The sequence below is a fragment of the Vombatus ursinus genome, unplaced genomic scaffold (assembly GCF_900497805.2).
Source record: "Vombatus ursinus unplaced genomic scaffold, bare-nosed wombat genome assembly UNPS02014810.1, whole genome shotgun sequence".
NCBI lineage: Eukaryota > Metazoa > Chordata > Mammalia > Diprotodontia > Vombatidae > Vombatus > Vombatus ursinus.
The window spans coordinates 3,256,234-3,270,108 of NW_020954588.1; the positions used below are offsets into that span (position 1 = coordinate 3,256,234).

A 13,875-nucleotide genomic window follows, 5' to 3' on the forward strand; every position below is an offset into this window, starting at 1 on the left:
TTCCATCATGTATGTGTATATATATGTGTGTATATGTATACACAAATTTCAAGACATTCATAATATAAGACATTTCATATTAGAGCTGTCCATCTTCCTCACTTTATAAAGGCAGCCTGGAAATCATCAAATTTGGAGTACCAGAACCGGGGTTCAAATTCTGACAGTCATTTACTATCTTTGTGACTTTGGGTCAGTTATTTTACCACTGAGGGAACTGGACTAGATGCCCTCTCTGATTTGGTCCAGTTCCAAATCTATGATCCCATAACTCTATGTCCAGAGAATGTAAGTGACTAACCCAATATCTCACCATCACTAAGCAGCAAAAGATTCAAATTCATGTCCTCTGACTCCAAATGCAGTACAATCACAACTTGGACCTGAATATTCCCCATGTGTTTAATCAGTCTCTGGAATATTGCTGAAGTTCTTTGCATGTGAGCAGTTATACAGTACAACTTGCAATCCATTTTCTTTTATTTCAAACTTATTATTTATTTTTAATGTTCATTAAACATTTTTAGTTCCTAATTTTTTTCCTCCCTCCCACTCCTTCCCCACCCATTGATAAGGCAAGAAATGTGGTATCAATTATACACATAAAATCATGCAAAAAAACCTATTTTTCCATATTAGTCATGTTGTAAGAAAAAAAGCAAAAAAAATTATTGAAATAAATTTTCAACAGCATCCCTTCATCCTAAAATGACAGAAACACAACTCACACTCTTTGGATGGCCTTTAGCACCCTTCAGTCAATGCTGGATGAATATTTATTAGTTCAGGCCCAACTGAGTTACAAGTGAGTTTTTTCCATGGTAAAATGGAAGTGGAGTCATAAGAGCTGAGTTCTAGCTTCTCTTCCTAACTGTGTGATTCCCTAGCAGGTCATTTAAATTCTCTTAAGCTGAGTTTCTTCCCTTATAAAATGGGGCTGGGATTACACTGGATGATCTCTTGGGTTCTTTGCACCATTAAGTGCATGGTCCTCTGTATACTGCTCCCAAGTAGCACACCACCTAATTCAGATCCTTCAGAGATTGTGGTGCAGTACTCTGTATTCACAGCTGTATAGCATCGCCTAGACAGGGTTGGGGCTGAAAACATATGTCTGGGTGTTAGGGAGCAGTTTGGAATGGAGGAAAGTCTTGCACTGATTTCCCAGATTTTTCACACAAAATTTTCACAGAGATTTTCACAGAAGAAGCAAATCAGCCAATAATGTTAAAAGTAATAGGTAAGCCTTTATTTGCTCAAGATGATGCTCACAAAGGAGGCTTGATTTAATTCAAGATGCCTAAGGATATGGAGGCTGTGCAGATGGGAAAAGTGGACAAGGATATAGCCAGATATACAGTGGGGTCAGAGCCACCTGAGATAAAGGATCTTTGCAGGGGTAGAAGAGATTTGAAACCTAGCCAGGGGTTCAAAGTCCAAACCTTTGAGTATAATGATTGGGCAGCAGAAGTGGATCATGCAGGAGGTCATTTCAGGTTCTGGCTCCTCCTCCCTTCTCAGCGCTGGAGCATCTGAGTTGCCTCCACATCATTGCTGCTCAAGAAGAAGGCCAGGTGCATGTATTTGGCAGGCAAGCACTAATTAGCTAGGAAGTTAGAAGTATCCAGGCAGGAAGATTCCCACCATGGGAGGTTCCTTAGAAGGGTCAGGTTTGGGAGACCAAGTAAGAGGAAGGGACACATCAAGAATAGCCCAGATAATTGAGGAAGTTTGTCTGAACTACCACAGCGACCCAGCCAACTCTCTCTCACTCCTATTCAATTCTGGACCCAACTCATTGCATCTCTGCAGCAGCTATCCTTTCTACACATTCCATATCTCATCATATGCATTTTTTAGTCATGTGGATTTTCCCATGTGGATTATTAGTCTCAACATTTTTGAGCATTCAGAGATCTCATGAGGAAGTCTTGTTATAATCTAGGGCCTGAATGAAAATGGCACATTATTATCATTATCATTATTATTTACAAACAAGAACATCTGAAGGATCTTACCATCTGTGAGCAATCTTTATTCCATTTGGGCTCATCATCTTTGATAAGTGTCTATCTCATTCAATCATAGATTTAGAGCTTGAAGGCACCTTAGAAACCACCTCGTTCAGCTCCTCTCACCTTGTTTTACAGATAAGGAAACTGAGGCCCAGAAGCGTTAAGTGACTTGTCTAAGGTAGTAGCTAGTAACAGAGTCAGGATTTGATCCTACCCTCCCTGACTCAAAATCCAGTCCTTTCCACTAATCTACATGACTTCCCTGTTTTATGCCTTACTTGAAAGTGATTATCAAAGTGATCTTTGTGGTTCCATCCATCAAGAAATTCTGCTTGCTCTTCATATACATGTGTGTATACATACATGCGCACACGTGTGTATGTGTGTATACATGTACATACTACGTGTGGTTGTGTATATGCATGTGTGTATAAACATATGTATCTTATATGTTGGTAGAGAAAAGCTTTTAAGGTTTTACTTAGCACCCTTCAAATGCTTTTTAAATCATCAACAAAGAAAGAGGAATTTTGTCTTCTCTATACCTTTCAGTCAACTGTGGGACCACAGAGATGAAGACTACTATAGAAAACTATTTGTGGTCCTCATGTTTCCAACTCATTTTCATCAAAAATAACTTCAATCTGCATGTAGATCATGCCATGAAGATTTTATAGGTTAAAAGAAAGCACACTGATTGGTAGTTATTGAAACCCTCTTAATCATCGATCTGTCTCTGTCCACCTCTTTCTCTCATATTAATCCCATCCCTGGGGTTTCTATTTGTTTGGTATTGTTTCCTCTATCAAATTAATTGAAAATTGATTTATCTATGATTTCAAAATTGAATGCATATGTACTACATTCATTAGAACTGACCATAAACTAATATTTTGCATAAGCAAAAGCCAAGTGGGAATGGCATTTGGGTAGAGGAGTGTTTTTTAATCGAATGAGGAAGCTCAGCCCTACCCACCCGGACAATCTTCTTTCTTAAGGAGTTCTCTAATGTTGTCTGGCTGATAGCAGCTTTGCTTTTCAATTTACCCATGCTAGGGAACCAGTTCAAGCTAACATGGAGGCAGGAGTCACAGGTCTGCCTCATCCAAGTGTTTTCTTACACAAGGTGCTAGCCACACTGTGACATCTGGGGACACTACCCCCATTCTGGAATACCCAGACTCCAAAAGGAATGGTTCCCTATAGATTACAAAAGAATATAGCTATAAAATAAAACTAAACTAAATAATTCCAGGATAATGGTTCATTGTCTATTAATACTGAGATCAGACAGGCATCCAATTTTATGGAACAGTAGGATGACTTCACTGATGCATTTTTACCGAAAGCATTTCTGAGAGGAAAGCCCCGGGCTCAAATTCAGCAGTGTCAGCTTTGAATATTGTTGCTAGTACTGTATTACGAAAAAAAGCATAGCTTAAAATGTTCAATATCTTATCTTAGGGACAAGCATTTCTGCCATTAATTAATAGACACTGGAGACTGTAGCAAAATAGTAAGGTTACAGAATTCTTGACCATCTGCTCGAGGTTTGTATTTTTCCTTTCTTTTTTTTTCAACTGTCCACAAATGACTTCCTAACTATTGGCAAGAGTTGAGCTCTGAAGTTTCAGCTCCAAACACATTGGCCTTGCTTTAATTTGGAGTAACCTTTTTGTGATACCATTACCAAAATGATCCCTGAAGATGGGCCTCAGCTGCATGAAAATGGAAATGTATTTCAAGAAGGATCAGCTGAAAGTCCTCATTTCATTGTGGTCCTGAGCAGCTAGAGGTTTCTGGAGAGGGCTTCAGAGTTAGTCTCCTGTCTTGATGTTTGAACAGGACAGTCCAAAGGCTTCCTTCACTTAGAAGCGGCATGGAAAAAGCACTGACTTGGGAAGAGGGCCTGGTTTTGAATCCCCCCTCTGCTACTATGAGACCTGGCACAAATCATTTCCCTTACCTGGCACTTGGTTTTCTCCTCTGTAAAAGGAGAGGGTCATGCTAGAAAAATTGTAAGATAAAACTAAATCCTAGTTCTCTATAGGACTGTCCCTACTTCCTCCCTGAATATCTGGACACAATTCAACTAGGTTAAGATGAAACTCAAGGGCAACCTTGAAGGGGGAAAGGAGAGATATTTATGAGAAGTGCTGAGAGTGGCGTTGGTTCTAGACTGGTTATATGTATGTGAGAAGTAGCTCAAGAACACGGCTCCCCTACAGATGGCCTCCTGGGGGAGTTCCTGCCCCAAAACCACCTTCCTGAAGTAGAATAACTGCACCAAGCCTTCGACCATCACCACCACTGTTGGGGCCTAGGACGTGTCTCTGCCTCTACCTTAGAAGCAGCCTCTGCTTCCAGACCTGTCCCAGGGACAGGGAATAAGATTCAGTTTTCATGTAAAACTGTACTTTCAAGCCATGACATCTGACTATCTATTACCAGACATTTAATTGTTTTTTACACTAAACTTTACAATGCATGTGCCAGAGGTCATCAAGGTGGGTGTTCCATTAACAGAACAAAATGAAATAAAGAAGGGGCAATGTTTATAGTACAAATATGAACAGAACATGCAGATTCCCTTGCATGCACTCTGGTCCAGCCACACTGGCCTTCAAGCTATTCCTTACACATGCTGTTCTTTCTGGGTCCACGTTTTGGCACAGGCTGTCGTCCATGCCTGGAATGTGCTCCCATCTCACCTCTGTCTCATGGAATCCCTGGTGCTCCCCCCTTCATGAGGTCTTTCCTGTGCTCTCCAGCTGTTAGTGCATTCTCTCCCCTACCCCTGAATTTATACTTTATGTAAATACATTTGACATGTGCTTATATCTGTATATGTTGGTTCCCTAAATATAATATAGAGCTCATAATATAAACTATATATTTTATATTAATAATATATAGTTTATATGTTATCATGTAATATATCATATATTATAATATGATAATATACAGTTTATATAATATAATGTTATATGTTACATATTATAATATAAACTATGTATTATATATGCATAAAATATATATTATATGTAATCACACATATAATATAAGCTTCCCTCAATGTAATATAAGCTATGTAATATATAATACATAATATAAAAAATATAAGGCAAGGCTTCATTTTTGCCTTTATATGCCTAGTTTCTCGAACATAGCAGGAGCTTAATGAACATTGGTTGATTGACCAAGATGGTTACCATTAGATGACTAACAAAACAAATAGAATGCCACAATTAAAAGTAAAGTATTCTTCCCTATACTACAACATTAGAAATGAGTATTTTTCCTACTTAATGTTAACAGTGGAAATTAAGTCGAACTTTTTCTCCCTTTCTCCCTCCCCCACCTCCAACTAAAGCATTACTCTTCATGCCAGTTCATGATGTGAGGGATTTAGAACAGCCTAAGCTCTGGCTAATTCTTCCAGGTTGTAAAGGCTGTGACTCCAAGGCCAAGGACAAGCTGTCTGTCTGTTTTCTAAGGGCCAGGCTAATTACTTTTAGAGAAGCTGATCATCAGACTGGCCAGAGAAGGATGATGTTTTTTAGCCACATAAGTATTCAAAGACCTTTTACTAAGTGATTGTGAGCCTACTATAATCTACCTGCCCATGAAATTATGTGTTGCTGAAGTACTGGAGTATTGAAATGGGGACCAAGGAAGGCTGGGTTTGACTTCCAGCTCTCTCAACTAATTAGCTGTGTGACCTTCAACAGGTCACAAGGTCACTATGGGCTTTATTTGTAAAAATGACGGTATTTAACTAGATGGTATCTAATGCTCCTTCAAACATAAGCATTTTGCAAATGTCAATATTCAACACTAAAAAACATAAGGAGCAAATTAAATTTTTGCTACAAAATTATCATATTCAAGAGAATTTAAATATCTTATCCCATTTTTGTAAAATCAAATGTGTGCTGGAAACACAAACGAATCTAAATAAATTTAGATATATTTAATAATTTTGATTCTGATTAAAATCCAATGCAGTGAATGCTTTCATTTGTCATTCATTAACCAGACTCAGTTAATCAGCATTAGGATGCATTGCAGTCCAGTGGGAAGTGTGCTGGAGGTTGAGGCAGAAAGTATGGATTCAAGTCCTTGCCACCTGTGTGACCCCAAGTCTCTTTACCCTTCTTTGTCTCAGGTCTTCCCTCATAATGAGGACTAGGTGACCTTCAAGGTCCCTTCCACCCCCTAAACTGTGACCCCATGACCCTTGCATATTACAGCATAATAATAAATGTTCCTAATGATTATACTGAAGCATTATGAGATCCTTAAGTATTTGTGAATCAGAAAAAAATCTTATATTTTAAGGTGTGTGTGATTTCAATGCAATAGGGTTTCCATTAAGACATACTGACAACTCACATTTAACTTAGAGTCTTACAGAGTTTCCTGGGTGCATTAAGAGGTTAAGTGACTTGCTCAGGACCACACAGTCAGTATGAGTCAGAGACAGGACTGGAAGTCAGGTCTTCATGATGCCAGGGTATACACTTTGTACAACTATTCTGCCTCTCTAGCTTATTGTTGTTGTTATTGAGTTGTTTTCAGTTATGTCAACTCTCCAAGATGCCATTTGAGGTTTTCTTTGTAAAGACACTGGAGTGGTTTGCCCTTTCCTTCTCCAGCTCATTTTACAGATGAGGAAACTGAGGCAAACAGGGTTAAATGACTTGCCCAGGGTCATACAGCTAGTAAGTATCTGAGGCAAAATTTGAACTCACAAAGATGAGTCTTCCTGATTCCAAGTCCAGTGCTCTATCCACATAGCTATCCAATAGCAGGATTTTAGAGTTTAACTATAATTTAGTTTACTGATTCGAATCTTTTGAAAATGATAACCATCAGAATAGTCTCAACTATGATGGAACAAGTAGTTTGTGATGTCATTAATCTTTGGTTGTTGTATGATGTCATTTTTCCTACTGAATCTTAGATTTCATCCTAATGCAGCTAAAATACATGTGAACAGTTAAATAGTACTTCCATGGAATAATCTTCATAGCTGGAATACCGAATTATCTTCTAATGGATGAAATGCTATTCTGCAGAGCAGCACCGCTTTCAAAAATATAGGTTAGTAAGCCTATTAAAAGAGCTGGAATTCAAGGAAAAATTGTGTAGCTTTATTTCTTTATAATGAGCCCATTAGAGCATAACAGATTTGAGTCTGATTTTGTTTTCCTTTTTAAAAGGGGGAGAGAGAGGTAGAAATTCCAATGTGTGGTGCAGCATAAAAATTGTCATAAATGTTTATTTACAAATACCCACTTTCACTTTGCTATCTTTGTGCCATGTTCACACCCAAATGAGGTATTTTTCTGCTCTTTGCAAGTTTGCCCCTGCTTCATCTGCTTCCCCAAATTTACACAACCAAACCAAAATAGAAAAATCAAAATTAGCAAAAATTTGGTCAGTCAACAACTCTATAGGGGAGAACCATATGATCTGAAGAGCTGTGGGGTAAAAAAATAAAAAATAAATTCCTTGGTTTCTAGAGTATGAGTGAGGGGCCATTGCCTGATCAGAAAGATGCTGATAGAGACAGATGACTGCAGTTAAGAGAAGAGAATGACAGGGTCACTTCTACTTCACTCAAGTAGACAGGTTTAAGAGATGCTGCAGCACTATTCCCTAGATCATTCACATAGTGTTATTACTGGCCTCTAGTATAATCTTAATTATTCATATTTTTACAATACAATCTTAATGCTACATAATGCTAGATTTCCATTTGAAGTCCTTTTTAAATTTCTGGTCTCTCTGCAGTAAACACAATTTACAGTAGTTCCTGCTTCCTGCTCCAAATATAATCACAAAGCCAATTCTGTTTCTTCCAAGTAACCCTGCCTCTGGCAAAGTCAAGTTTCAACCTAAATTTGGAAATCCTCCAGAATGCATCATTCATAAAATTAAAGTCCATTCCATTGGACTTTAAGGTATTTTTTCCAGGAAGTAACACCATCAACCATTTTAATGGTAGTTCATTTAAGAGTATCAGAATACTATCCAATTTCTTGAAGACAGCACCTGCTGTCCTATCTCATAGGAAAGGCAGGAAAAGTCACACTGATGACTGTTTCCCAAAATAAACTCTAGAAATAGACACAGTCATTGCATTTCTACAACAACTTACTTCTGTGGTCTGTTTATAGAAGCCCTGGAATGTTTCGATTTCCTGATAAAGGAGTTTGTGCTCAATTTTTGTTGTTCAGTTCGTCCGACTCTTTGTGACCGTATTTGGGGTTTTCTTGGCAAAGATACTGGAGTTTGTCATTTCCTTCTCCAGCTCATTACAAATGAGGAAACTGAGGCAAATAGAATTAAGTGACTTGCTAAGGGTCACACAGCTAGAAGTCAGATTTGAACCTAGGAAGATGAGTCTTCCTGACTCCAGCCCCAGTGCTCTATCCACTTCACCACCTAGCTGCCCTGGTGTTCAATAGAAGTCTCCTTTTCTCTAATTTCATAAGTGATATTGATGAGGTCCCTACCATCTTGCATACAACTACTATAATATGCATATAAGATGAGCACAAATACAGCTCACTGGATCCAGGCTTGGGGAAAATTTCAGATGCAGTTAAGAAAAATGACTTGGTAAAAGTTTAAGTTCAATGACATGCTAAAAACTGTCTGTCTAAACAGGGTCTGGTACATTGCACACACTTAATAAATCCTTGTTGACTGATTGACTTATCCAGCATAGTCAGCGAATGATTATGGTGATTATCTAGTATTCTGGTTATCATACATCACTTGTACATTCACTAAAAATTTCTTGAAAAGCAGTTGCACATTTTTCAAAATATATTTTCTTCATATACCCTGATCCTAATGGAAAGCAAATGATGTCTTTTCCAAAGCAAATTACCAGCCACATACCTCTGACTTGATGCTGAAATTCAACTCTTGAGGAAATTAACAAATAAAAATAGTAATCTACAAACGGTTCCCACCTAAAGTTAAAGACATACTAATTAATGGACAATGGATACTGCAAACGCATCCAAAGTCTCAATTTGGCTCAACGCTTGAGGGAGACCCTGTAGCAAGGCTGGAGATTTTGTTTTCCACCCAGCATTTCCGCAGATAAGATTCAGCATGAAATGCCACCTCAAAGCCGCAGAGAAAGGGATGAGCTCTCTTTCCACTTAGCTATCTCCTGCTCTTGGCATTTCACAAGGTGCCAGGGCTCCGAGGAATGCGTGCCAAAAGAAGGTCAGAGGCTGACCCAACTCCGGATCCCGCTGCGAGATCGGTAACTCTACGCCCAAAAGAAATCAACATACAAACCAGGGGAAGGCATCCAGTGGAAGCCCGGCGGACTGGCACTAGAATCAAAAAGCCTCTGTCACTCCCTCCCCCCTCCCCCCTTCGCATTACCCCAAGTGCTCCTGCGCCCTTAGATGGCTTTTCCCCTCCACCATTTCCTCCACAGGTGTCCCCCTAGCTGCAGCGCCCCCAAACCCTGGAGCCTGCCAAGCGGACTGGCACTTCTCTGGCGAGGAAAACCCCAGCTCTGAGCTGTACCTCTAGGTGATGCCCGCTGCTCCCGGAGCTGCCCTGCCGCTTGCGCCGCCACAGCCTCACAGGTCCTGCGCATATCTTCTACCTCCACCTCGCCCCTAAATTGGGTGTGGATTTCCTGCTCCCCTCAAAACACGTTCATGACAAGCTCCCGTCACCAGGGTTGGGGGGATAAGGAGGACAGGGATGGGGGCACTGACAAGAAGGCGAGAAAGCGCGGACGGAGCAAAGAACCAGCCGGGCACCAACTCGCAAATCGCGCGCCTCCCCCGGCCAATGCGCCCGCGGCCCCGATGACCACTCCCTCCACGCCACCCGTAGCAGCCACCTCCTCCCCTAAAACAGCCCCCACCCCCGCCCAGCTCGGAGCCTCGGGGTTTGGACTACAAGGAACCAGAGGACCATGACCTTTCCTGGTCCGCTACTGCCTTCCAAAGTTGTGCTCCCTTCTGGCCCCCGAGAGAGCAGAGGTTGCCCACTCATCCCTCGCTAGCCTCCCCGGAGGCCGCTGAGCCCCGGGTGGGGGAAGCCCCAGAAGAAGCTGAGGACGGGACCTGTGCCGGGGTTTCTTCCCACCCAGGGAGGCTGCCCAAGGCCTCTGTAGGAGCCGAAGAGGTGGGGAGGGGACTGGACAGCGGAGTTGGGTCTCTGCCTGAGGCGAGAGGGCGCGCTCAGTCCCCGCCCTACAAACTCAGCCCAACTTCTCCAGCCCGAGATCCCCCAAAGTGAGCGAATACGAGGGCGGGGTGAAAAGGGATGGGAAACCGAGCCTGAGAAGCGGCAAGAGGGTGCATGGTACCGGGGCGCTGAGTGTCGTTGGCGCAAACGTGAATCCCGGGGGCGCGTCCGGGAGGGTGCTGCCAATGTTGCGGCCGACTAGGCTGCTGTTGCTGCTGCTCATTATGGCGGCTCCCGCTGTGGGCAAGGTGAGTCGGGCTCCATGGCTGCTGCCTCCAGCCCCTGTGCCCCCCACTGCCCCTTTCCGCTCCGCTCCGAGGGCATCAGCCCAGCGGGACGCGCGGGGGGGAAAACCCCGTATCACGTAGATTGGGCGGGGGAGGAATTGCAGGGCTTCGTGCGGCTGGTGCCGTGTGGGAATGGAGCTGTCCAGCCCGGGGTCGTGGGGTGAGTGAAAGAACCGTAGGACTTTGAACGCCTAAGTAGAATGTTCTCTGTTCTCTATTCATTGACAAAGAGTTGATAAACTGACCCTCATTGTTTTAAGTCTGGTGGGGAAGCTCCTCCCCCCCAATCAGAAAGTATACAGAAAAAGGAGGTCGTTTAGTTTATTTATTTGTGAAAAGAAAGGGCTTGTGTGGATCAAAAATAAATTTGGTTTGAAAAGCTCCGGGCACTGAATTGAGTTTAAAGTAAACAGGGAGTTCTGGTGAAGAGAGCTCAGGGCTAGGAATCAGGCAAGCTGCCTTTGGATCTCGGCTCTGCAAGGAATTCATTTCCACAAACATTTGCGCAGCCCCTTCAATGCGCAAGGCAGTTACCAGAGATGAAAAATGACAATCCTTGCCCTCAGGAAGTTTACAGACTAATCAGGGGAACCTGGCACATACACAAGTATGAAAAAATAATAATTAAAATGTGAAAAGGGCAAAGAAAAAGGGCACTCCAAAATTTACAAAGCATTTCATTTACAGAGTGCTTTTCTCACTTCAGCCCTTTGAGATGAGTGATATAAATATACCCTCTTATTACAGATGAAGAAACTGAGGTCTATAGACGTGATGAGGCTTCCTGTCCATCTTCACCAGCTAGTCAGCTGAAAGTTCCAATAAAAACCCAGTTCTGATTTCAAGTCCTGCTACCACCTACTGTAGTAACCACTACATCAGATTAGGAGATGAGAGGAAATTTTGAGAAAGGGGAGAGGGCACTTCCAGCTGGGCTGGGAGATGAGGAAAGGTTTGTTGATAAGCCTTTCTGAGGAAAGAAAAAAATACCGGTAATTATAAATAAGGAATTGAGGGGTTGATGCCTTTCAGGCATGAGCCACAGACTGTATGAATGCATCGAGATGGGAGAGCTCTGGAGAAGATGGGGTCAGTCAGCACTCTAGGCTGATTGGAACATCCTTGTCTTTTTCTGTGTAATGAAAAGAGATAAGTGTAAAATAAGGCTGAAGGGAGTGGATAGAAGCAGATTATAGACAACTTCAGTGCCTGGCATATAATAAGCATTTAATAATGTTTCTTCCATTTGTCCATCTGTCAATGAAGACCTAACCTTGGGTGGTAGCAGGTGAGTTGAGAGGAGCTATGATAGCTATTATACACGTGTGTGTATTTAATTTTTATTTCCAGTTCCAAATTCTCTCCCTCCCTCAAGTCCCTCTCCTATCCATTGAGAAGGCAAGAAATAAGATGCTCATTATACGTATGAACTCATGCAAAATATATTTCCATATTAGCCATATTGCAAAAAAAAAAGCAAGAAAATGAAAGAAAATATGCTTCAATTTGCACTCAGAATCCATCAGTTCTCTCTCTGAAGGTAGATACCATTTTCTATCATGAGTCCTTTGGATTTGTCATGGATCACTGTATTGATCAGAGTAGCTAAGCCTTCCTCAGCTAATAATCATTGCAATATTGCTGTTACTGCATACAGTGGTGTCCCAGTTCTGCTCCCTTAACTTTGCATCAGCTCATATAAGTCTTCCTAGGTTTTTCTGAAACCATCACCTTCAAATGATAGCATTGAGGTAGAATTCATTAAAAATGACAATTGAGGGAATGTGAGGGTAAAGGAGATTTAGATGACTGAGATAATGGATGGTCTTATCATTAATAGAAATAGGTACATTGAAAGAAGGAATAGCTATAGTGGGGAAGATGACAAGATCAGTTTTGGACACGTTGAGTTTGAGGTATTGGTGAGATATCCGGGTAGAGGTGCCCAGCAAACAGTTGAACAAAGTCATCCTGACGCTCAAGACATCACAGTTCGTTCATATTCAGATCTATCCTGTTGCCTGAAATGCATTATGGCCAACTCAAAAGTGAAGAATTTTTTCATTCCTTTGCACCTGCTCAATTATCTAGACTAGAAAGACATCTGAATAACACTTGTCTTTTTCTATGTCATGAAAAGAGATAACAAAGTGAAGTCTTAACATTTCTCAAAGTAAGGTGGCTGCATTCCAAGAGAGTCTGGATAACTGCTTGTCTGGGAAGCTGTAGACTGAATTCATACTTGAGTAGGGTTTCAACTAGATAACCTCTAAGGTCCTGTCCAGTTCTTAAGATTCTCTAGGATTCTAGTGGTATTTCTCAAGCATAGTATACTCAACATCAGACCACCCACACAGCTCCTGCAAAGTTGCCAACACAGAGCACCACCACCCATATCTTCTGTGAGCTTTGACCAATGGGGCCCAGACTTGTCTCTGTAAAGCTTCTCCTAGGTTTCCATAGAAGTCATTACAACAACAATAATAGCAGACATTTCTATAGTGTTTTTCACTTTACAGCACACCGTCTTGTTTGAACTTTCTGGAGCTGGGGTTGGCCAGAGGGGAAAAAGGGAGTTCCGCTATCCCGGGTACCCACGTAAGGTTAGAAGCTCAGGTCCTGGTGATCTAAAAAGTGGCTCAGCCCTTACCTTTTACACCTCATCACCCCAGATGAGATAGGAGAATGATAGAATGGGAAAATCAGAGGGAGATAGAATGAGAGATGGCAAGTGGACCTCACAAAAATTCAATGATGGACATACTTTGTCTAGGGTATGGAGGCCTTAGAGCTGGGATTCTTAATCTGGGAGTCTATAAACTTGTTTAAAAACTATTTTGACAATGATATTTTGATATAATTACTTTCCTTTGCAAAACTACGTATTTTATTTTATCCACTTAAAAATTCCATTCTGAGAAGGTGTCTATAGGCATCACCAGACTGCCAAAGGCTGATGTTTGTCCATGGCACAAAAAAAAAGTTAAAAACCTCTGTCATAGAACCGACCTCTTCCCATCTGATTTCTGGGGCATGCAAACTATCTGCATAGTACCTTGTATGTTGTGGGTACTTATTAAATATTTGTGGAATTAAATTCCTTGTGGAAAGAAAAGCCAGCCCAAAGCAAAATTTCCACATAGCTGAAGTTTTTTTGAATCTCCTCTCAGCTACCTCACATTCTGTGCCCCTCTTCCACCTTCCCTTTTCCTTCCTCTGCCCCAGATAGCCCAGTAACTTCCTGTTATTCTCTCATTACAGCTCTCAACTCTGGCCTGAGAGACAGATAGAGCCATATCTGTATCATAATAATAATATTTATATTACATCTTAAG

At 41.4% G+C, this 13,875-nt stretch overlaps 2 protein-coding genes across 9 annotated transcripts in view; one reads left to right on the top strand and one right to left on the bottom strand.

Annotated features, from left to right (window-relative positions):
* The window catches only part of COL4A4 (collagen type IV alpha 4 chain), a 149,794-nt gene extending 139,364 nt beyond the window's left edge, over positions 1-10,430 (bottom strand). For 3 of the 4 annotated variants that reach the window (XM_027875991.1, XM_027875989.1, XM_027875992.1), the window contains exon 1: positions 9,579-9,819. The gene's annotated coding sequence lies outside the window, so the exon portion shown is untranslated. Of the gene's footprint in view, positions 1-9,578; positions 9,820-10,374 lie in introns of those variants that run through there. The other variant, XM_027875990.1, reaches the window with a different exon arrangement.
* COL4A3 (collagen type IV alpha 3 chain) overlaps positions 9,919-13,875 on the top strand; it is a 170,113-nt gene continuing 166,156 nt past the window's right edge. For 2 of the 5 annotated variants that reach the window (XM_027875985.1, XM_027875986.1), the window contains exon 1: positions 9,920-10,501. In XM_027875985.1, coding sequence (XP_027731786.1) covers positions 10,439-10,501 — 63 coding nt within the window. In that variant the 5' untranslated portion in view covers positions 9,920-10,438. Of the gene's footprint in view, positions 10,502-13,875 lie in introns of all 5 variants that reach the window. The other 3 variants (XR_003570342.1, XM_027875984.1, XM_027875987.1) reach the window with 3 other exon arrangements.